The sequence below is a fragment of the Ursus arctos genome, unplaced genomic scaffold (assembly GCF_023065955.2).
Source record: "Ursus arctos isolate Adak ecotype North America unplaced genomic scaffold, UrsArc2.0 scaffold_10, whole genome shotgun sequence".
Taxonomy (NCBI): Eukaryota; Metazoa; Chordata; class Mammalia; order Carnivora; family Ursidae; genus Ursus; species Ursus arctos.
Genome location: NW_026622764.1, coordinates 66,938,397 through 66,962,080, shown reverse-complemented (window position 1 = coordinate 66,962,080; position 23,684 = coordinate 66,938,397). Strand labels below are relative to the sequence as shown.

Sequence of the window (23,684 nt, the reverse complement as noted above, 5' to 3'; positions counted from 1 at the left end):
GAGTGAGGTCAATTGAACCTTCAGCTGCGCAGTGTTTGTTCTGTCTGTAGACAAGAATCTTTGGCATTGCTATCAGTAGTCTATCATATGCACAATTTTAAAATAGCTCAAAGGCACTAAAAGGTGCAGAGCTCCCGCAGACTCAAATTAGATAACCCCTAGAGAGGTGAGCTCTGAGCAATGCATAGTTTTCTACTGAGACACAGTCTTCCTACTGGCTGGGAGGGTTAGGGAAGAGACCAGGTAGGAAGGGATCAGACTGTGGGAGACTTTACCGGCAGTGTGTGCGGGGGAAGGGCTTTGTCTCATATATACCAAGACCAGTTTGATCAAAGTAACAACTTGATGTTAACCCCGAGGTAGCAGGGTTCATGAATGAAGAGCTCCTTGAAGTGTAGAGGCATTTGGGGAGTTTGGGTGTTGGTTTTGAGACTGAAAGTGCCCAAACAGAAATGGAGACAGTGGAACTAGAAAGAATAATTATATGTAAAATTGTTTAAGAAGAATCAATATTGGTTGAGAGAAGGAGAAACAAAAAGTACTGTGGTTTTTAACCATGATTTGGAACCATTTCTATTCAATTCAATAAATACTGAGTGGCCAAGCATACGGGACCTGTGCAAGGTTCTGGCGTTACAAAAGCAGTCAGATAGAGTTCCTGCCCTCAAGGAATTCTCAATCCCAGGAAGAAGACAGACACCCCAACAAATAACAGCCCCGTGTGGTGCTGTAACAGAGGTCCATTTCAAGTGCTGTGGGAACACAGGCAAGGGAGCAGTACTGACGCTCGGCAGGTGGACAGGTGTGTCACGGGAAGCAATCAGGGCCCAGTCGCGTTTTAAAGCTATCTGTTAGCCAGATGAAATGGGTGGATCATGCCAGGCAGAAGTTGCTGCGTGGACAAAGAAGCTGAGTTGTGGAGAGCAGAGTACGGTGGAGGGGCCGGGGCTGAGGCGGGGCAAGCACACCGGAGCCCATTGCTCCGGGGCCGAAGGAGCCACACCGCAAAGTCCGGACTCTCTCAGATGGATAAAAAGTGCTTCCAACAGAGAAATGCGGGGCTTGAGGAGAGGTTATAAATCATTTTACACGTATTTAATTTTCAGGGAGGGTAGGATATCTCAGGAGAAATAACTGGGGCTCATTCATTTATGGGGTTGCTCAACAGACACTGAAGGATTAGAGACCAGAGCAAATGCGTGAAGAATACCCCAGGGAAACATAGTTTAGGATCAGGAAGTGGGATCCGCAGAAGAGTGCCCAGAAAAAAAGGTGGCCGCCAAGAAAATGCGAGAAGCCTCAGAAGATGCAGCTTTCCAGGGCAGGGCTGGGCCATGAGGGCAGCCGGGTGGAGACCCTCACGGAGGAACGAGAGATCAGCAGTTGCTCACTGGAAACTAGCTTTGAGAAACCCTTTCACTGCGATGTTATTCATTGACATATAGAATGCATTTTCATAGTCGATAGATTAATATCACATAGTTTAAGAGACTGACTTTCGCAGCTAGGTTATGCTGGCTGGTTATGACTGGCAACACGTCAGTGAGAAGGCAGTGTACCAGACAGAACACAGTCATGGTACTGCTGGTGAGTTCCCTATCGGTGGTCTGTGGGGCGGGGGGCGGGGTTTCCTATGAATGGGGTGCATGGTGGGCTCCCCCTTTTAACTTCAAGTGACTTTCCTCCATTATCAAAGTGTACAGATCTCCTCTTTAAATATAAAGGCCAAAGCTTTCTATTTTGGATTCTCAGGTGCAACCGTAGCTAACCTGTGATGAGCATTGATGGGGGTAAATGGGACCAGTTGCAATGAGATATCACGTGAACCCATTTTAAACAGGGGGAAACAGTACTCCAGAGTAAGCCTCACCTGAGGAAGTGTGTAACCCTCACGTGGTGGACGAGCTACTGATAGACCCTCGCTACATTTACACACAGGGATGAAAATCGTGGCTGTTGAATAAAGGAATCACCGAGTCGCTGTCATTTCATATACCTCCAGCTACGTGTGCTTTCTTGCTTGCTTGCTTTCGTTTCTTACATGTGCTTTCTCACCAAGTTCGCCCTTGGTTTTAGACTTTTGCTTCTATCTAATAATGACCTAAACATGCAATAAGTTATGTGACACAAACAATCGTATTTTCTATTTGAAGTATTGCTCGACTTTGTTTCTTAAAACAGTCACATATACTAAGTGGAAGTTATTTCCTCTCTGTGTAGTAAAGTATGATTACTCCCCGAAGGAGCTGGTGCCAGAACAACCAGAATTAGAATCCAAACCCCTATTTTCACAGGTGAATACTTTGGCACTGCCTAAGTAATCATATGGAAGATACGAGAGAGTATAGGGTAAGTAGCATGGGAAGCATCACCAAATCCTGAGGAGGGAAGCAGTTCAAGGATAGCCTGAGAAAGAGTTTCATTTACTCAGGAGACTTGAGGGGGACTGACTACAAAGGTCTGTTGCTTGGCCAGTAGGTTTGCCCTTTCTGATGTCTTATATGAAGGTTATTGAGTGGGTGGCAAGAACAGAAATCAGGTGTCGGAGAGGAAGAAGTGAGGCAGGAAGAGGAAGCATCACCAGTGCTTGGCTGATTGAGAATTTGGCCAGAAGAAGGGCAGATCCTTTAGTGAGGGAGGGGAGAGCAGAATCAAATGAGGCCCGTGTGTGTTTCACGGAACCCTCTTGTGCTGAATGAAATACTAGAGCTTACCCCTGTGCCTTTGCCAATGGTTGTGTCCATTCTTCACTTACATTTGGGCTCGGTGTTTTCAGAGGCTTGCAGTTCCTGAGAGGCTGGTGTGTACATAAGTTGGGCTCACAGTAATGGGTTTTATTCAACCCATTGATTCTAGTTCTGGGATAGTAGCTATCCCAGTGTCCTTTCCCAGAGTGAGCTGTTGCCTGCAGCAAACCCGGTGCTCCCTCCATTTCTCTTATGGCACTTACGTAGGACAGGCATTGTTCGGACCCCTCAACAAGAAAGCATTTGGAAGGCCCCACGTTTGCATCTGCTGAAGCCAGAAAAAACGTGGAAACACAAACCAAGCTCCCAGGGTTCTAATGGAGGCCCTGGTAGTTTGTGCTTGGGTAAGAGACAGGTGGGTCTTTCTCTTTCTCTCTCTCTCTCTCTCTTTTTTTAAATAATATCAGCTCTGTTAAGTAAAATTCCATCAGTAATTTCTATCATTTGTTCTGTCGTTAACTTAGCCTATGATCTCTCAAAGTCAAAAATTTTTTATGTCTGGGCTTCAGTTTCAACATTTAGAAATGGAAGAGGAAAATAGAAATAGACATCTTTGAAGGTCTGTTATGTGCCCCACACTTTAGGGTATCTCATTTACTCTTCAGAAAAACCCAGTGAGGTAAGTATTCTTCAGTCCTGTTTTATAGCTGGAAACACAGAGCCTCAGAGAAGAGGACACGCCCAAGCTTCCACAACCAATAAAGGGCAGAGCTGTACCTTGAACTCAAGGCTATCTGCTCTTCCCAATACACTAATGAGATCAGGAAAATGGGGCTTGTGAAGGATCAGTCATCACATGGGGGTTCTGAGAACATGAGTTAAGTTGCAGCTTATTTGCAATCCAGTGTGACATATTCTTGACTAGTGTCATCTCTATAAATTCCAGATAATTTGCTCAGACATACTAAGTAACTTCTACTGGGGTTTTCCTCTAGATGTTGGATATTTACATACTTTTGTAGCTCTTCAGTTTCTTAGTCTGTTAAAAATGCCATCTATAAATAGGAAACACATGGTAAAATAAATCCATACCTCTATCATAGAACAAAAATAATTTTTTACCGTCTTGGGTAGCAATAATTTTTCTGGAAAGGAAGCAGATGAAATTCTAGTCCTTCACCACTGATTCTCATGCTACAATTCAGTCAGAATCTATTTAAAATGTATCAATGAGGGGCGCCTGAGTAGTGCAGTCGTTAAGCGTCTGCCTTCGGCTCAGGGCGTGATCCCGGCGTTCCGGGATCGAGTCCCACATCAGGCTCCTCGGCTGGGAGCCTGCTTCTTCCTCTCCCACTCCCCTGCTGTGTTCCTCTCTCGCTGGCTGTCTCTCTGTCACATAAATAAATAAAATCTTTAAAAAAATGTATCAATGAAAAATATAAACAATCAAGAGTAAAACCAAATTAACTGGCATTGGATTCATATTAGTGTTATTCTGTGTTTCTTAAATTATTCTCCAGTGGAACTGTGCGTTCCCTAAAATGGACTAAGATATTCAAGTCAAATAATACAGATCTTTTCCTAATTTGCAGGAAAAAATATATTTAATACATAGATTTATATAATTTTAAGTTTTTGTAAGAAACTGTTCTTTAGCCTTTGGTATCTGTCACCACTGATTGAATGCTAGATTATCTAGCACTAGTATGATATATGATCAAGTAAAAAAAAATTGCATTTGAATTACTTTAATAAATCAGCACTTTGTGGCATTACATAGACAGTACGCTGACCCCCAGGTACTTGGCCATCTGAACTAGTTTGAGAAATTAAACTATCAATGAAGTTAGTTTAAAATTTATTCACGAACTGCACCACTCAGGACAAGTCAGCCTTATTACTGTAAGTTATGGAGTAACTCCACTGAGTAATTATTCAAATATTTAAGTAAAGTTTCCTTCTTTGCATTCAGCAAGGATAATAAAATGCTTATGAAAAATTAATATCTTACCTACAGCATAATGGACAGTCTCTTTCAGCCTATTTATACATAAAATGCCAAAATAAACATCAAGAAACATTTGCAAAGTACATTCAGTATCCCCCTCTCGCCCCCCAAAAAGCAAACACCAGTATGAAATAGTTCTGCGATTCTGTGCACTTCATCTCAGTACCTAGCTCATCTATGATGGAAGAATATGATCATTTAAATGCAACAAGCACATCTTTGTAAATGGGCCTGCCCCTGTCAGCAGCAGCACAGAGCTAGAATTCATCTCGCCATTGGCTCTGTTTCCCGTAAATGAAGGAGTTGAGTAACCAAGAAGCCAGCTAGACCTTCCTCCCTTCCTGAGCTTTGAGGGCCAGGTCTTTGCAGATTCCACCCTTCCTTCCTGAAAGCCTGGGCTCAAAAGGGCAGTAACAGAGAGATGGAAAAAACACAACATCCACCCCATCCTGACCTTTCATCTCTTCTAAGATGGTCTCACTGTGTTTGCCATGGAAAGTATGTCTAGTAGAGAGACTACCAAGAATGGCTTCGAGGTGACTTTTTAATGGGTAGAAAAATTATTATGGCTGGGGTTTAAAGAATGCTATTGAGTTCTTTGTGGAGCATGTGGGTTACACCTAAGTAAGTGTAAGTAGCTAAACATTGTGTGCTCTACCCAGAGATAATGAGGAGGCAAACATAGGTTTATATCACCTTTATGGGTCTGTAGTAAATAACAGAAGCATGGAAATATCCCACACAAGTGTTTTTTAAAGAATCTTCTTATTTTTGTTTGTTTTTTTTTAAGATTTTATTTATTTATTCGACAGAGATAGACAGCCAGCGAGAGAGGGAACACAAGCAGGGGGAGTGGGAGAGGAAGAAGCAGGCTCACAGCAGAGGAGCCTGATGTGGGGCTCGATCCCATAACGCCGGGATCACGCCCTGAGCCAAAGGCAGACGCTTAACCGCTGTGCCACCCAGGCGCCCCTGAATCTTCTTATTTTTGAATAGTTACAGAAAAGGTGTACAGATAATGCCATTATCGTGTTCCCCACACCGTTTCCTTTATTAACACCTTTCGTTGCCATGTATATTTGTCACAACTGAGAAACTGACATGGGTACCATATTAACTAAATTCTGTATTTGCATTTTATTTCTTTTTCTGAATAGCTCCTTTCTGTTCCAGGATACCGTCTAGGATACCACATTATATTTAGTCATCATGTCTCCTTAAGTCTCATCCAGATTTACCCAAATATTTTTAAATTACTGAAATATAATAGATGTTTGGGGATTTTATTACATAGGCAATAATTAAGGCAGAATTAACCCGTGGTGAGGAACTCTGAATTCTGATTTTCCCCCTCTGGGAGGAACCCCTTTCATTTCCCAATTCAAAATATGAGATGAGATGGTGGTGATTGTAGAAGCACCCTTTCTTGTGCTGGGGTAACTTTAGAGAGAATTAGTAAATTACCTCCATGACATGCCATAATTTGCTTTCATCCCCAGATTTCCCGCTGTTGTATCCACAGAAACAAAGGGGAAATATGTTGTGGCCGTGAACACTACAGTGTGGGGGGAGGGCCATTTAAAAATAATTAGGTATTTTTCAATTTTAAAAAACTGGTGATTATGTTCACAGGGCAGGCAGAATGCAATAGCCTATTTATTTCTGCACTGATATTAAACCAGAGATAAAGATAGCGTACAATTTTATGGATGTACTTATAACCATAACCATAAGGGAGAACAAGAAATAAGGCTCTTAAAAAAGAGAATCTGGGGAAGAACGCATAATTGTTCCATTCAATCTTAGAGCTGCTTTTAAAGCTGACAGTGGAAAGTCCCATTGACACAAAGCACTTCAGCTCCCATTCCTCTAGTTTCCTTTATAAAAAGAAGTTAAGCCTCTCCTGCTTAACGACAGAAACATTTTAAGTTAACTAAGGTTTTCCATTTCTTCTGCCACCTCCCGGCTCAAGCCCTGATTACTGTGTGCCTGAAACTGTTGCAATAGCCTTGTTCAGTTCAAGTGTGTGTGTGTATGTGTGTGAGTGTGAGTGGGTGTGGTGTGTGTGTCTGTGGTGTGTGTGGTGTGTGAGTGTGAGTGGGTGTGTATGTGTGTGCGTGTATGTGAGTGTGTGGTGTGTGTGTCTGTGGTGTGTGTGGTGTGAGTGGGTGTGGGTGTGGTGTGTGTGTCTGTGGTGTGTGTGGTGTGTGAGTGTGAGTGGGTGTGTATGTGTGTGCGTGTATGTGAGTGTGTGGTGTGTGTGTCTGTGGTGTGTGTGGTGTGAGTGGGTGTGGGTGTGGTGTGTGTGTCTGTGGTGTGTGTGGTGTGTGAGTGGGTGTGGTGTGTGAGTGTGTGCGCGCGTGTGTTCGTGCGCTCCTAACCGCCCCTGTTGGCAAGCCCCTTTGGTCCAGCCTACACATCACTGCTGAATTAAACCTCCTCAGCATGTCAGTGGGCTTATTTTCCTATTCAGAAATCTTGAAGGGCTTCCCATTTTCTAGAGAAGAACACTGAAATTCTTCGGACTAGCATTAAGTATCTGCTATGATTGAGTTTCAGCTTAAAATTTTCAACAGTATTTTTCTTGACTCTGGTATACCAGTCCCTACAGCAGCCAAATAGTTCTTCTCTCAGTTCACTCAAAACCTTTATTAAATTAATCACTGTAATTATTGTGAATGATTATTTTGCACCTTCATCACCATAGGCTTCCTGCCTTTGAGTCTTTGCTTAGCTTTTTTCTCAACGCTTATCTCCTGTTTCTACCCTTTCTACAAAATCCCACCTTCCTGTCTCTTGAACTCCCACCTGCCTCTCCCTCTAGCGAGCCGTCCTGAGAACTCCTGATTGCCATGTGCACGCTCGGTATGTCGGTGTATCTCCTCCTAGCTGCGTTTTCCGTATGTGCATATTGATGTCGTGTCTTTGCTGAGTTGGAATCTTACCGATTGGGTGATTTTTTAGTTCTTCTTCCATTTAACATATTATGAACATTTTCATGTCATAAATATTTTTGAACTGTGATTTTTAATGGTTTCAGAGGTAATCTACATCACATTCCACGTTGTACTGAGGCGTTTACACATAGCTGGACATTTAGGTTGTTCCCCTTTTTTATATAATATGTAATGTTGTCCTGAACATTCTTACCTCTAATTATGTATTTGAGATAAATCCCCAAGAATGGGCTTATTGAGAATGCCTTTTTATTAGGTTGTTGATCTGCCTTTCCAGATTTCCTTCCAGATAGGTTATGCCAATTTTTTTTCATCTATCAGTAGTGTTTGAGCATGCCTATTTAATCACTGTCTCATCGGCACTGGGGATTATAATTTGCGTGTAAGAAATTCTGTGAATTTGTGTTGGTGAATGAGGTAGCTAAAACCTCTCTCATCATAGGTTTTCATGTTCTGTTTATAAGTCTTTATCAGAGGGGTGTTTGCCAGTATTTTCTCCGGGTCTACAGCCTATCTTTTCATCGCTTTCTTGACAGTATCTTCCTAAAAGCAGAAGCTCTTAATTTTCTTACTGAAGTATTGTTGGCACACACCGTTACATGAGTTTCTGGCGTACAGCATAGTGATTCCATGAGTGTATACATTCTGCTGTGCTCACCACAGGTGAGGCTCCCATCTGTCACGGCACAGCACTATTACAGTCTCATTGACTAGATTCCCTATGCTGTGCCTTTTACCCCCATGACCTCTTCATCGGCTAGCTGCAAGTCTGTGACTCCCACTCCCCTTTCACCCATCTTGCTCATCCCCCGCCCCTCTGGCAACCATCGATTTGTTCTCTGTATTTATGGGTCTCCTTCTCCATTTTGTTTGTTTTGTTCTGTTTTTCAGTTTCCACAAAGAAGTGAAATCATTGGATATTTGTCTTTTTCAGTCTGACTTATTTTACTCAGCATCATACTCTCTAGGTCCATCCATGTTGTTGCGAGTGGCATAGTTCGTTCTTTTTTATGGCTGAGTAATATTCCATTGTATGTATATATACCACATCTTCTGTGGGTGGACACTTGAGCTGTTCCATGTCTTGGTGGCTGCATCAGTTTACATTCCTACCAACAGTGCATGAAACATCCTCACCAACTCTTGTTATTTCTTGTCTTTTTGATTCTAGTCATTCTGACCCATTTAAGGTATTACCTCACAGTGGTTTTGATTTGCATTTCCTTGATAATTAGTGATACTGAGCATCTTTTCATGTGTCTCTTTGCCATCTGTTTGTCTTCTGTGGAAAAAAAAATCTGTTTAGGTCCTCTGTCCATTTTTAATTGGATTACTTGGGGGAGTTTTTGGTGTTGAGTTGTGTAAGTATTGTTTCTATATTTTGGATATTAACTTCTTATCAGATATGTCACTTGCAAATATCTTCTCACATTCAGTATGTTGCCTTCTCATTTTGTTGATGGTTTCCTACACTACGCAAAAGCTTTTTATTTTGGGTTAGTCCCACTAGTTTATTTTTGCTTTTGTTTACCTTGCCTGAGGAGACTATCTAGAAAAATGTTGCTAGGACTGATGTTAGAGAAATTATTGCCTGTGTTTTCTTCTAGGAGGTTTATGGTTTTCTGTCTCACATTTAGGCATCTTTGAGTTTATTTTTGTGTGAAAAAGTATAATAAAGTGGTCTGGTTTCATTCTTTTGTGTGTAGCTGTCCAGTTTTCCCAACACCAGTGACATTTATTGAGGAGACTGTCTTTTCTCCATTTTGTATTCTTGCCTCCCTTGTCATTGATTAATTGACCCTATATGCATGGGTTTATTTCTGAGCTCTCTATTCTGTTCCATTGATCTATGTGTCTGTTTTTGTGCCAGTACCAAACTGTTTTGATTACTAGAGCTTTGTAGTATATCTTCAAATCTGGGATTGTGATGCCTCCAGTTTTGTTCTTCTTTTTCAAGATTGCGTTGGCTATTCGGGGCCTTTTGAGGTTCCATACAAATTTTAGTATTATTTATTCTACTTCTGTGAAAAATGCTGTTGGTATTTTGATAAGAATTGCATTGAATCTGTAGATTGCTTTGGGTAGTATGGACGTTGTAACAATATTAATTCTTCTAATCCATGAAGATGAAATATCTTTCCTTTGTGTCTTCTTCAATTTCTTTTGTCAATATCTTAATAGTTATCTGATTCAGGTCTTTTACCTCCTTGGTTAAATTTATTACTAGGTATTTTATTCTGTTTGGTACAATTGTAAATGGAATTGCTTTCATGATTTCTCTTTCTGCTACTTTGTTATTAGCGTCGAGAAATGCAACTGATTTCTGTGTATTAATTTTGTATACTGTGACTTTATTGAACTCATTTATTGCTTCTAATAGTTTTTTGGTAGAGTCTTTAGAATATATATAGTATCATGCCGTCTTTAACTTGTGACAGCGTTACTTCTTCCCTGCCAATTTGGATGCCTTTTATTTCTTTCTCTTGGCTGTTGGCTGTGTCTAGGACTTACAGTACTATGTTGTAACACAGTGGTAACAATGGACATCCTTGTCTTGTTCTTGATCTTAAAGGAAAAGCTCTGTTTTTCACCACTGAATATGATGTGATCTGTAGGTTTTTCATGTATGGCCTTTTTTATGTTGAGGTATGTTCCCCCAAAACCCATTTTATTGAACATTTTTATCATAAATGATGTTGAATTTTGTCAAATGCTTTTTCTGCATCTCTTGAGATGATCGTATGACTTTGTATCCTTCATTTGGTTAATGTGGTGTATCACGTTGATTGATTTGTGAATAGCGAACCATCCTTGATTGATTGAATTATCCCCAGAACAGAAGCTTTTAATTTTGATGACGTTCAGTATCAAATTGTCATGGAGTTTGTTCCTGGTGTGTTACCTAGAAAATCCTCGGCTAGCCCAGAGTCACAAAGATTTTCTCCTGTGTTTTCTTCAGAAGCTTTAGAGTTTTAAATTTTTATAGTATGATTTTTAAATTAATTTTTGCACGTGGTATGAGATATCAGTTGGGGTTAATTTTCTCATGATAATTAATAAAAGATCACAAATCGTTCCAGATAAGGAAATTAAAATAACTCATCTATCAAAGATATGTTTGTTGTTTAAAAAAAGAAGAGCAGTAGTTTGCCTTTAAGGTGATACACAGGAAATTATTGGTACTGGTTCAGGTCTTGAGTCTAATTTGAGGCATAACTCAGATGAGTGGATGAATGATTATTGGCAGAAACCCATACATTGTATTACCACTTAGGTTATTTGTTTGGGAGCTAGATTTTTTTTTTAATTTCACTTAAGTGACTAATGTAATTGTGTTAATTAATATATTTATTTATATATACAACAAGCATTTTTGAGACTTAAGGAGTACAAGGCACTATACTTCTTGGACAGTGTGGGAAATAATTTCTCTGTGGTCCATGAATAGCCTGTGTGCAATTAACATCTGATTTCTGGAATGAAAGGAAGTCAAAGTAATTAACTTTTTTTGAACCACAAAATTATAATATAAAGAACATCTGTCAACATTAAGAGATTTGGGCCCTTGGGAATATACTAATAAAGATTATTAAAGGAAAGATGTGATAAATAAGAAGATTTTGTGGTGCATATAGCTTGGAGTTATTTGTGAAATGAAAAGTCTCTCAGTAATTGGCGGGGCCGCCAAAGCTTTTTTATCCCCTGTTTTTCTCTGTAGGTCATCAGCTCCCTGAGCTCTCTTTCTGAGTACTGCCTGCCTTCCGTTCTGCGCACGCTCTCTGACTGGTACAAAAGGCAAAATGGCATTGAGGGTGAATCACATGAGTACAGACCAAGAGCAAGCAATAAATCAAAAAGGTATATTCTTTTGTGTAGGAATTATGAGGTTCTCCCTCCCTCCCTTCCTTCCTTCCTTCCTTCCTCCCTCCCTTCCTTCCTCCCTTCCTCCCTTCCTTCCTTCCTTCCTCCCTTCCTTCCTTCCTTCCTTCCTTCCTTCCTTCCTCCCTCCCTTCCTTCCTTCCTCCCTCCCTTCCTTCCTTCCTTCCTTCCTTCCTTCCTTCCTCCCTTCCTTCCTTCCTCCCTCCCTCCCTCCCTTCCTTCCTTCCTCCCTCCCTTCCTTCCTTCCTCCCTTCCTTCCTTCCTTCCTTCCTTCCTCCCTCCCTTCCTTCCTTCCTCCCTCCCTTCCTTCCTTCCTTCCTCCCTTCCTTCCTCCCTCCCTTCCTTCCTTCCTCCCTCCCTTCCTTCCTTCCTTCCTCCCTTCCTTCCTCCCTCCCTTCCTTCCTTCCTTCCTTCCTCCCTCCCTTCCTTCCTTCCTTCCTCCCTCCCTTCCTTCCTTCCTTCCTCCCTTCCTCCCTTCCTTCCTTCCTCCCTCCCTTCCTTCCTCCCTCCCTTCCTTCCTTCCTTCCTCCCTTCCTTCCTTCCTTCCTTCCTTCCTCCCTCCCTTCCTTCCTCCCTCCCTTCCTTCCTTCCTTCCTTCCTTCCTCCCTTCCTTCCTTCCTCCCTCCCTCCCTCCCTTCCTTCCTTCCTTCCTCCCTCCCTTCCTCCCTCCCTTCCTTCCTTCCTCCCTTCCTTCCTCCCTCCCTTCCTTCCTTCCTTCCTTCCTTCCTTCCTTCCTTCCTCCCTTCCTTCCTTCCTCCCTCCCTCCCTCCCTTCCTTCCTTCCTCCCTCCCTCCCTTCCTTCCTCCCTTCCTTCCTTCCTTCCTTCCTTCCTCCCTCCCTTCCTTCCTTCCTCCCTCCCTCCCTTCCTTCCTTCCTCCCTTCCTTCCTCCCTCCCTTCCTTCCTCCCTCCCTCCCTTCCTTCCTCCCTCCCTCCCTTCCTTCCTTCCTCCCTTCCTTCCTTCCTCCCTCCCTCCCTCCCTCCCTTCCTTCCTTCCTTCCTTCCTTCCTTCCTTCCTTCCAGAAACATGAGTCAAAATGGGATTTATGCATCATCTGAACCTGCCTGCACATGCTAGCAGGTGCTGTGGGGGGTGGGGGGAGAGGGGCTGTCTAGCAGTGGGAGTACTAGTCACTGCCGCTTGTCACAGGTTGAAAAGACATACTCAGCCTTATCTTGACATTGGTGGGGCAGGTGTAAAGAGCCCTAGGTTACCCTCTCGTCTGCTTCTTTCCTGAGCTGTGTCTCCTCCAGTGTGTCCCCTAAAGCAGAAGGGCTGTTGCAGGCCCTGCGTGATGCTGCCTCATCCTTGCTAGTAACCTTGAGTGCCCAGGGTGCCCGAGTGGGGAGGAGGGCGGGGCGGGACACGGGCAGTAGGTCTGGAGCTGCCATGAATTAGCCCTGTGACTTGGGCAACTCACCATCTCTCTATACTTTCTCGAGCAAAACAGGGAAGTCAGATTACACCATCTCGAACTTCCCTTGCAGCTGAGAATTTTGTTTATTTATTCAGTGCTCCCCTTCTGTTATGGATTTGAAAAGTGGAACTTGCTGCTGCAGAAACACTTTAGCAACCATAAAATTTAAGATTCTTGTACTGTCAAATGAATGTGCATCCCCTAAATGTTTATGTAAATATATGTAATTCATATGTTTGAAATATAAGCAAATATAAGAAAGTGTGCTGTATTTACCTTTTAAAAATTATTTTAAAAACAGACTTCTCCATATGAATTGATTATGCATTTTTAAAGAGAGTAAACTGAAATGAATCATTCAGAAAATCAGATATTAGCTACTTCTTGTGAGTGATTTATCTCTCATTTTTCTTGACATGTCTAATGCTTTTTTTTAAATATCCACTTCTCAGTGTCATGAAATGAATTACATTTCATCCAAACTTCTAATTTCATTTTATAATATGCTCGAGTTTATGCAAGATTCAGTCATTTATTTATCATCTTGTTTGGGAGAGATAGTAATAACTTTTTCATATTAAATCATTTTTTTAGTTGAAGAGAGGGAAATTTTTATTGTGATATAATTTACACATGGCAAAATTCATTCTTTTCAAGTGTGTAGTTCTGTGTTTTTAGTATATTCACAAGGTAGTGCAGCCATCACCACTAATTCCAGAACATTTCATCACCCCAAAAAGAAACCCCATACTAATTAGCAGTCTCTTCTTACAAATATTTTTTGATGTATCAGATTTCAAAGGTAAAATCTTAAATCTGTCTGAAAATGGTTCAGACTGTGTGATCAGTTAATTAATGGTATCAGGGGCACCTGGGTGGCTCAGTTGGTTAAGCGTCTGACTTTGGTTTAGGTCATGGTCTCAGGGTCCGGGGATTGAGCCCATGTATGGCTTCATACTCAGTGGGGAATCTGCTTGTCCTTCTCTCTCTAACGCTCCCCTGCCCCCTCTTGTGCTCTCTCTCTCAAATAAATAAATAAAATCTTTTTTAAAAAAATAATTAATTAATGGTATCATTTTATTATTCTTCCCACATTGCATATTAGTTTATAAACAGATATTAAACTTTTCCTTGGGGGTAAAGAATGGGGCCTCTTTAGTGAGTTGAATTAACTGAGTTTTGGTTTTGTTTCTCTGTTTTGTCAGAATGTAGTTACTAAAACTGGATTTTTCATGAATTTATTTCTTTATGGATTGAAAATAATATTTGAAAAATCAGGTTACTGATTGTTTTTAAGAGATCAGAGTAATAGCCAAGATCAAATACGGCATCAGAACAGTGAAATTCAACTCAGCAGCATTTAATTAGCTTTTGGAAGTTCAAAATAAGAATGTGTGTTTGGGAGAAAGCCAAAAAAATGAGAGCGTCTAGAGCACGATGTAGGTAATAATGCGAGTTTCTGTTACTAGAAAAAAAGAAAAGGGGAACTTTAGAGAGAAGCATAAGCAACCGAAAACAGTCAAATGTGACAGATGTGTACTAGGGTTACGATTTCTAAGATTAGTATAACATCAACATTTTGACTGCCAAATAAATTTGTCAAATGCTGCCGGCTCCTGGCAGTTAGACCTCAAACCAGCAATAAAGTTGAATTCACTATTGGAAAAGTATAGGTCTTACTTTTATTTGAAAGCATAAATTGACTTATTAAAGAGAATCAGGGGTTTAAAGTTTTTTTCCCTGCCAAGAACTGCTACTTTCTCAAGGTCCTCTGGCCCCTTTTAAAGACCCTTGTTGGCCATCCAGCACAACAATTTTCTGTCTACTGCTGCTGGCCATCTTTGAAAGGTCTCTTCCCTTTCAGTCTTCAAACTTCTTATTTACTTATTCCATGATATAATCTCTAGGTCAGACTTGTGAATGTTCTCTTTTTTTAATGGAATTTCATGTGTTTTCCTCTCCTCCAGCTGGCAGAAGCTCTTTCCAGTGCTAGTGGGTCTTGAAGGACTTCAGATAGATGGTGTGGGCCAGTGTTCTTCCTCTTGGCCGGACTAATTCACAATGAACCTGAGTGAACGCTTTCCTACCCTGTCCATACATTTCTCCTTGACAGTTACAGTGCAACTTCCCTTGCTGACCCATTCTGTCATTCAGCAGCCTTCATTTGTCCTGCTCAGGGTTACAGGGCTTCTCCAGGAGTTATTTTTTAGATATTGAATATCAACTTTCTTTTCATTCCCTTTGACTAAGGGGAAAAATATTCCGTATTTAAAATATGCTTGATTTGGGGCATCTGGGTGGCTCAGTCAGTTAAGTGTGTCCCTTCAGCTCAGGTCCCGATCCAAGGGTCCTTGGATCAAGTCCCATGTCAGACTCCCTGCTCAGTGGGGAGCCTGCTTCTCCCTCTGCCTCTGCCTGCTGCTCCCCCTTCTTGTGCTCTCGCTTGCTCTCTTTCTCTCTCTGTCAAATAAATAAATTAAATCTTTAAAAAAAAAGATTTTAAAAAATAAGATAAAATATTCTTGACTTATTTCAAAAATGCCTGCCTGACAAGCCCAAATCTGGTCATCCTTTCCTTAATATGCAAGTATTGAGCAGTTCCGTATTCAAGAGACTATGTTAAATACATCACACACTTTATCTTATTTAATACTCAAGCAGACCTTCCTGTAGTTACTATTATTATTCCCATTTTGTAGATGGAGCAATTACTGGGAAATAGAAGAGGCATCATTTTAACCCAGAACTGTTCCACACCAAAGCCAGCGTTCTTAGCCACAGTTCTGTGCCAGGGTCTCGGCAGTCATGTCATTTGTCTTTCTTGTTTCAATTCCACTTTAGCCCTCAGTTAGTATGTTCAATAAGCCACACCTGGGGGTTCGAGGTGGGGATGGGGTGAGGGTGGATGGACATTTCTGTCCTTCTGACAGTGCTAATTCTGCTCCCTAACTTTTGAGTGAGTTCAGATGACTCCCCTTTGCCTCTTCCTACCTTTCTTCCGCCTGCTGTATAACCATTCTCTCTCCCACTGCCCCTTCACTTCTTAATTCATAAATCTCAAGTGGCAGAAGGTCAGGAGGAAAGAGGCATGGAAACAAAAAAAGAAAAGTGATTCTTAACCTTTCTCCACCCTCTGTAGTCCTGCTGTCACTGATAATCATATTCTGTCCTTACTGTTTCCTACATTGTGTAGCTTCTTTCACAAGAGCTTGTCAATATCCACCTCCAGTATGGCAGCCCCGCCCTGGGTCTGTATCCATTCTACAGATGATAGAATTCCAGGAAGTCACCTTAGAAAAGTCCATGGAGGGACACCTGGGTGGCTCAGTCGGTTAAGCATCTGCCTTCAGCTCAGGTCATGCTCCCAGGGTCCTGGGATCAAGCCCTGCTTCGGGCTCCCAGCTCAGTGGAGAGTCTGCTTCTCCTTCTTCCCCTTCCCCTGCTTGTGCGCTCTCTCTCACTCGCAAATAAATAAAACCTTTATTAAGAGAGAAAGAAGGAAAGAAAGAGAAAGAAAGAAAGATCATTGGATGGGGTTGTAGATACAAGTAGCTACTCAAGTTGACGTGGTTGAGAAGTTGAAATTTGAAGTCAAATATTCTGATGTAATGTGAGTTCCCTACATCTCACTGATAATAAGCATTAGCATATATTTACCACTGTAACCTCGTAATAGCAGAATTGGTTTGCAGTTCATTGAGAATGAGCCCTTGATGTCTGGTGAGTTGTATCACTCTGAAAATAATCTTCAATGCCACTGAATGTGAATATTTTAAATTTTACAGTGATGAACAACAGCGAGATTATTTAATGGAAAGACGGGACCTCGCCATTGATTTTATTTTTTCTTTAGTATTAATAGAAGTTTTGAAACAGGTAGGTCAGTAATTTAATGTTCCTTTTAGATAAGATTTATCTGAAAACTACTTCTGTTTTTAAAATGTAAGTTTTAAATTGTTCATGTATTTCAAATCCTGGGTCATGTGAATTATGTTTATTGATTGCTAAAGGCCGTATATAGTTACCAGAAGTACTGTTACTGACTTGATCTTTATTTTTTCCTTCCAGATTAAAAGCCATCTTCTTTTTTTTCCCTTTTCAGATTCCACTTCATCCTGTAATAGACAGTCTCATACATGATGTTATTAACTTGGCTTTCAAGCACTTTAAGTACAAAGAAGGGTAAAGTAATTTCTCTCTTTAGAATTTTGAAGAAGTTGGGTACTTAAATCTTAAACAAGTGTGCTCTTTTTAGATGACCAGGGATCCCTCACTTGTCCAATCATATCTTACTTAGGTACCTTGGTCCTAACACTGGCAATATGCACATTGTGGCAGACCTGTATGCGGAAGTCATCGGAGTGTTGGCACAAGCTAAGTAAGTGTACGTCAGTCCTTTACTAGAAGAGCTCGAGTGCCTCTTCTGCAGCCCAGCCCAGCTCTCAGGAAGGGGCTGTGTGTGAGCTAGCAGAGAGCTTGGGTCCTTATGGCTATAGGCGCCATGTCTCTGAAACTGACTAAAAGCCCTCTTGAGGCACATACCAAGTCTGTTTTCAGTTGTTTTCTCCATTATCTTTTTTACCTGGCAGTTGGGCCAGGTCCTACCAGGAGTCCATGAGTTTCAGACTACTGCATCAAAGAAAGAAATGGACTAACCAAGTTTCTTTTCTCTCTGCCCAAATATTCCAAAGGAGTTTACCGGTTTCAGAAGTGCTGTTTTCTATATTCCATGAGTGGGTAGATACGATATATATCATCTGTGAATGGGAAAATTCCATTCTAAATTGTCCCTCTACTATAGACCTTACTTAATTCAGCTGAGCTAAAAATGTCCCAGACTCTGTCATGGAAACAAGTCGGGGGAAAGTTCTCATTGCTAAATTTATCTGGCCCCATAACACTACTTAGCAGGCTAGAACAAAGTGGTGTTAGACTATTAGCAATAATATACTTCTTCCAAAAGTGATGTCACACCTTATTCACCCGTCTTCATCTTATTCATCCCTGAGGCAAATCAGGCAAAATCCTGAACGCCTAGGTTAGGCAAAATGAGCCAGAGACAAACTATGAATCCAGGCCAAGAGGTGAAATTAAAGCAACAGTGATGCCCTGATGCTTGTGAAATGTGATGCTTAGAAAGAGATTTTTATCTCCAAGAGATGGAATTTCCTAACTCAATAGCATGGAAATGCCCAATTTATCAAAAAACAAAATTTTGTAGAAAGTACTTACTCAGCAACCTTACCTAGCGAAAACAGAAACAAGAACTCAGGAAACAGACCCCCAAAATACTTCGGTGTGATTTATTTAACCTGGTTTATCTATTCATCTCTGCTACATATTTTTTCTTACCTAAAACATTAGTGTTAGAGGAGAGAGAGGTAGATACACTGATAGTAGTGAGAAATATCAAGCTCAAAGCCTGGCAGCTACAGAGAGGAAAGAAAAAGTAGCCAAAGCGTCTGTAAGAACCAAACCGTAGTGTTATCTGGGCCATTTTGCATGAGATTATATTGCACTTCTATGGCAACCCATTGTCATAATCGTGGTTCATGAATCATCAAGAAAAACAAAGCCCAATACATCTTTTTCTATTGCAATTGAAGGACAGAAGTATTGGCATTTGTGTCAAATCCTGAAACTCTCAACGTATTCCTATGTAATTCCTATGTAATTCCTATGTAATTCCTATGTAATTCCTTCTGTAATTATCCCAGTCCAATTCTCTTATACTATCATTTGGAAGATTTAATTTGCCAAAAATGGCTTTTTGTGTTTTTCTTAGTTTTGTGCACTATTCATTCACAATATTGGTTCCAGTAGAATCACCTTCCTTAGCAATAGTGATTTTGAGTTGGTTGTGAACGAACTGAAAAACAATGTCATAACTAAGCCACATTCTGAGGTTATAGGAATTTCCATATTAGGTCAGATTTACATGATCCACCAAGCCAGTGTTTTCTTGCCAACCATGGCTTGTTTTAATTTCCATGATGTCAGTATTTGTCCCAATTCTGCAATAGTCGGGTATATGAAAGGTCTCAATTTGGACAATGCTCCAGTGCTTTCCAGTCATAAGAGAACCCCTTGGTCAGTGGCTTCTTATAGTAACTACAGTAGAGTATAGTAATCACAATGATATATTCTCAACCAGTCAATGTATAGATAACCTTTATTAATAGATAGTACAATCTTAAACTGGTGTCCTAATCCAAATTATCACATTGTTTCCTTTTTGTGAGTATGCCAGAAACATTACTTTGTCATTGCCTTAGAAAAGTACTGTTTCCTTTGTTCTCGGGGGGGGGGGGGGGAAGAAAGGATGTATGCTTATCTAGTACAGGGTGGTTATCTTTTTTTTTTTTTTAATAAACTCGAGTAATATAACAATTCTAATTTTGGACTTTACATCTAGCTCCCAGTGGTAATGCATATGAAATATTTTCTTCATTATGACTTTAGTTATTAATGCTTAGTTTTAGTCTTTAAGTTTTAGCAAAATCACTATTTTTGATCTTACTAATGATAATGCACTTAATTCCTAATAACATTAAGGGAAAAAAATTTTGCTATTTAGTGATATTCACCCAAAGTGTTGACTTTTTAAAAGTCAGTTAAGTTAAAGTTTGATTTTTTTTTTAAGGTAAGTTTCTTTGGTTAAAATCTGGTATATTTATTTATATAGTGATAATGGCCTCTAAGACTCATAGCTTTCAAAATTGCTTTCTCTTTATGTGATATAATCATAATGTATATATTTTAAAACTCTGACTTTTACAATATGTACTGAACATTTTAAAGCAATTTATTTTTATATGGATGTTCTAGTGTACCAAAGACTGAGTAATCATTTAGTTACTGTGTTTACTAAAGACGGCGTGAAACACTAAAGGCACAGTCATTGAAAATGAATTAATTTTTCCCTAAAATTATTTTACAGAAAAATAGATTTTAGGCTTTTTTTTAATACTAAAATAGTATGTTTATGTCATCTGGGACTTTTAAAAGTAAAAGATAGCCATATTTATTCTTCAATGAGAAATAAATAGACTGCCAGCCACCCACTCCTGAGACTGTTGAACTAGTTATACAAGTAACCTGCCCTCTCCTACCGCTCCTTGTTTTAGTCATGGATGAGGGATAGAAAACAAACTTCCCTAAGTATCATATGTTCTTTAAACAATATAACTCTAACCTACAAGATCACTTTTTCCTTTTAAGCTTTCACATTTCTAAAATTAAAATCCTTGGTAAGTTTTTTTTACTGTTTGGAAGTAACTTGAATAAAAATATAATTTTTAAAAATCCAGTTGAGAATTAATAAATTTTTATAATCTTGATTAAAAGTGTCCCTTCCATTGCTTTGCACGCCATCTCTGCTTCCCACCCATTATCATCACTGCCTAAAGACTCAGCCTTTACCTCAACTCAAATCCCCAGAAATCTCCACTAATTATCCAGCTGGGAAGAGCCCTTTCATTCTCCTATGCCCTGGAGCCTCTTTAAATGTATTATTCTTGTAAAAGGCAATGTGAAATGTGAGAAAGTGATCTGGCCTGGCCATTCCACCTGCCAGAAGGATCAGCAAGATCCTAGCAAAGGGTCAGGCACTGGTGAACTTACACCTCATAAACAATAATAATAATTATTATGATTATTATTAATCTTATTATAAATAATATTTAATAATTTAAATGATTAGCTATAATGATTGTTTTGATTAATAAATAATATTTGATAATTATTTATCTTATTATTTAATATTTAAAATTGTAATTATTCACATGGTTCATGGTCTTTTCTGCATTGCTTCATCTTCCCAATCACACTGTACACTGTTCTTAGGGCAGTGACTGTATTTCATAGTTCATGACAATGTCAGGCAGCTGGAATATAGTGGAAATTCCTGGAATTTGTGTCAGAAGACCTGGGTTTGAGTCTTGTCATGTTCATCTTCCACATCTGTTTCTTCATTTGTAAAATGGAAATGTGTTCACTGCCTGACGCAGTGGATTGTTGCAAAGGTAAAAATGTAAAGGAGTATAATGTGCATAAAATATAAACCATCTTACAGATATACCTTATCATGATTCCTGGTCTAGACCAGTGTTTCATAAACTTCAGCACAGCAGAATCACCTCGGGGCTTGTTAAACAGGAGTCCCGGCACTCAGCCCCAGCGTTCCTTATTCGGTCGGTGTGGTGTGGGCCAATGATGAGTGTTTCTCACAAGTTCCCCAGCAGTGATGCTGCTGTTGATCTGGGGGCCACACTTTGAGAACCACTGGGCCAGACATAACCTAGCAGAGAGGAAGCGTAGGGACTCTAGGGCCAGACATTTGGCTTGAAATTCTGGCTCTGCCACTTGCCAGCTGTGCGACTTTATCACATTTAGAAATCTCAGCCTCAAGTTCCTTTTCTGTAGAAAGGGTGTAATAACAGTACTCTGCATAAATTGTGAGGACTGAATGATCGCAAAGATGAAATGTAGGGTTCGCCAAACTTTGCTTGGCGTATCGTAGGCCTTGGATGTCTGCTTGTAGCTGTCATCATCGCCGTCCTCAGCGTCAGATTATTTCCTACTCTATGAGAAGTAGAAAAGAAAGATGACATTGGAATTTGGAGTTTCTATTTTCTGTTCCATTGCCCTCTTAAAAACCTCTTTTACTGTGAGATATACGTAGCAATCATGAAGAAAAATCTGTAAATTGCTTTGGAAAAATAGAGTGTTAACAAATTATTACCAAATGAGCACCACATAACCTCCTGCACCCGAGCCAAGAACGAGAAAGTGGCCAGCTGTCACCAAGTCTCTGACACCTATTTGCCAATCATGGCCCTCTTGTACTGCCTTCTGGTGAAACAATATCTCCATGTTTACCGCCTACTTTATTTGTCCTCAGGTTTCTCCCTTGAGCTGTCAAGAGTTGTTTCAACCTTCCAGGATTCTGTTAGTTGGCCTTTAACTTTTATAATCATAATAACCCTCTTTAATCATGCCTTGCTCCTAATTACTTTTTCACCTATGTGGAATCTCAGGCTGATCGTCTCAGGAAGCAAAACGCAATGAGTTTTACAAGGCTTCCCTTGTTCTTTTAACCAGCCGTTTCGGAAATATTTGGGATAACTTTTATGTGTATGTTCCTCCACCTTGGGTACTTCGCAGATCTGCTACTATTTTCCAGCCTCTTAGGATTCACTCTTTTTTATGATCCTATATGATAATGTTGTTGTAATTAATGTTATTAACTACTAGTATTTTACTGTTAAGCAATACAGATGCCTTAAGTTCCTTGTGGACTGTGTCTTTTTAGTTGTAACATCCCATACATGTAGAAAAGCTTATTCTTCTTTTAGATTTGATTTGAATTTTTTCATTATTAGATTTTCTTACAGTGTAGAAATATTTTTTTCAATGATCATTAACCTAAAGGTATAAAAGAAACAACAATCGAAAACTCTGGAAATGGATTAGGACTGTTTCTTGGCATGATTTGCTGTCATTGTCAGAAAGAGCAGGCCCATGGTATTGCTCGGATGCTTACAATTAGAGATACATCAGGCCCTTGGGGTATGCGAGTATGTTGGAAATTGCCCAGCCTGAGGAAATGGAGCTTTTGTCATGCTCAATTTACAAGCGAGGCCATTTTGAGAGGGTCTAAATAACCCTGGATCTTCTCCCTGACTGAAGGAAATGTTGAGTATATTGTAGGATAAGAGAAGAAATGAGAAGATTGTATTCTTTACCAAATCCCCAATAACAAAGCCTTAAAAAATGATAGCCATATACTTCAACCATTCAAAGGGCTCCTGTCACTGTGCCCTGTCGCTCCTAGATGCTGGAGGCCTCCATTATACTCACTTTCATACCATTATTTAATAAACCACTCATGTTCTCTTCTTAGATTCCCTGCTGTAAAGAAGAAATTTATGGCAGAACTCAAGGAATTACGGCACAAAGAGCAGAGCCCGTATGTTGTTCAGAGCATTATCAGCCTGATAATGGGGATGAAGTTCTTTCGAATTAAGATGTATCCGGTGGAAGACTTTGAGGCTTCTCTTCAGTTTATGCAGGTAGGCAACATTTTGGGCAGGAGATCCAAGGGGCTGTCAACCTGAACAACTCCCTTCATCAGAATGACTGACTTGGAATGTGAAAACCCATTCACTTGACAATGTGGAAGAAGTCCTACTTTTTCCTCAGTAATGCATAACGTGCTTTGTAACCAAATAATAGAGTTACAGGCAGATAATTTCACTTTTAAGCTTTCATATCACCTTTGAAGTAGGGTGTATAGTGGAATGTCTTACTGGTTGACTTTTTTCTCTTTTTGATCATCAGCTACGGATTGATCTATGAATAAAATATAGCTGATTTTTTGCTTTTTATAATTGATAGCATTGAGGTGGCTATGTTAACATTCTTGGCATCAGAACTTTAAATAATGCAGAAAACTTTTTATTCCTACTACAAAAGAGAATCAGTTTTTTTTTAAAGATTTTATTTATTTATTTGACAGAGATAGAGACAGCCAGCAAGAGAGGGAACACAAGCAGGGGGAGTGGGAGAGGAAGAAGTAGGCTCATAGCGGAGGAGCCTGATGTGGGGCTCGATGCCATAACGCCGGGATCACACCCTGAGCCAAAGGCAGACGCTTAACCGCTGTGCCACCCAGGTGCCCCCAAAAGAGAATCAGTTTTTTTATTTTTTTTATTTTTTTTTTAAAGATTTTATTTA

General features: G+C 40.2%; 1 protein-coding gene across 6 annotated transcripts in view; it reads left to right on the top strand.

Annotated features, from left to right (window-relative positions):
* The window catches only part of FRY (FRY microtubule binding protein), a 429,999-nt gene that overhangs the window by 251,332 nt on the left and 154,983 nt on the right, over window positions 1-23,684 (top strand). For all 6 annotated transcript variants that reach the window (XM_048215644.2, XM_048215641.2, XM_048215639.2 and 3 more), the window contains 5 exons: window positions 11,371-11,510; window positions 16,733-16,823; window positions 17,050-17,129; window positions 17,245-17,325; window positions 22,852-23,020. In XM_048215644.2, coding sequence (XP_048071601.2) covers window positions 11,371-11,510; window positions 16,733-16,823; window positions 17,050-17,129; window positions 17,245-17,325; window positions 22,852-23,020 — 561 coding nt within the window. The remainder of the gene's footprint in view (window positions 1-11,370; window positions 11,511-16,732; window positions 16,824-17,049; window positions 17,130-17,244; window positions 17,326-22,851; window positions 23,021-23,684) is intronic.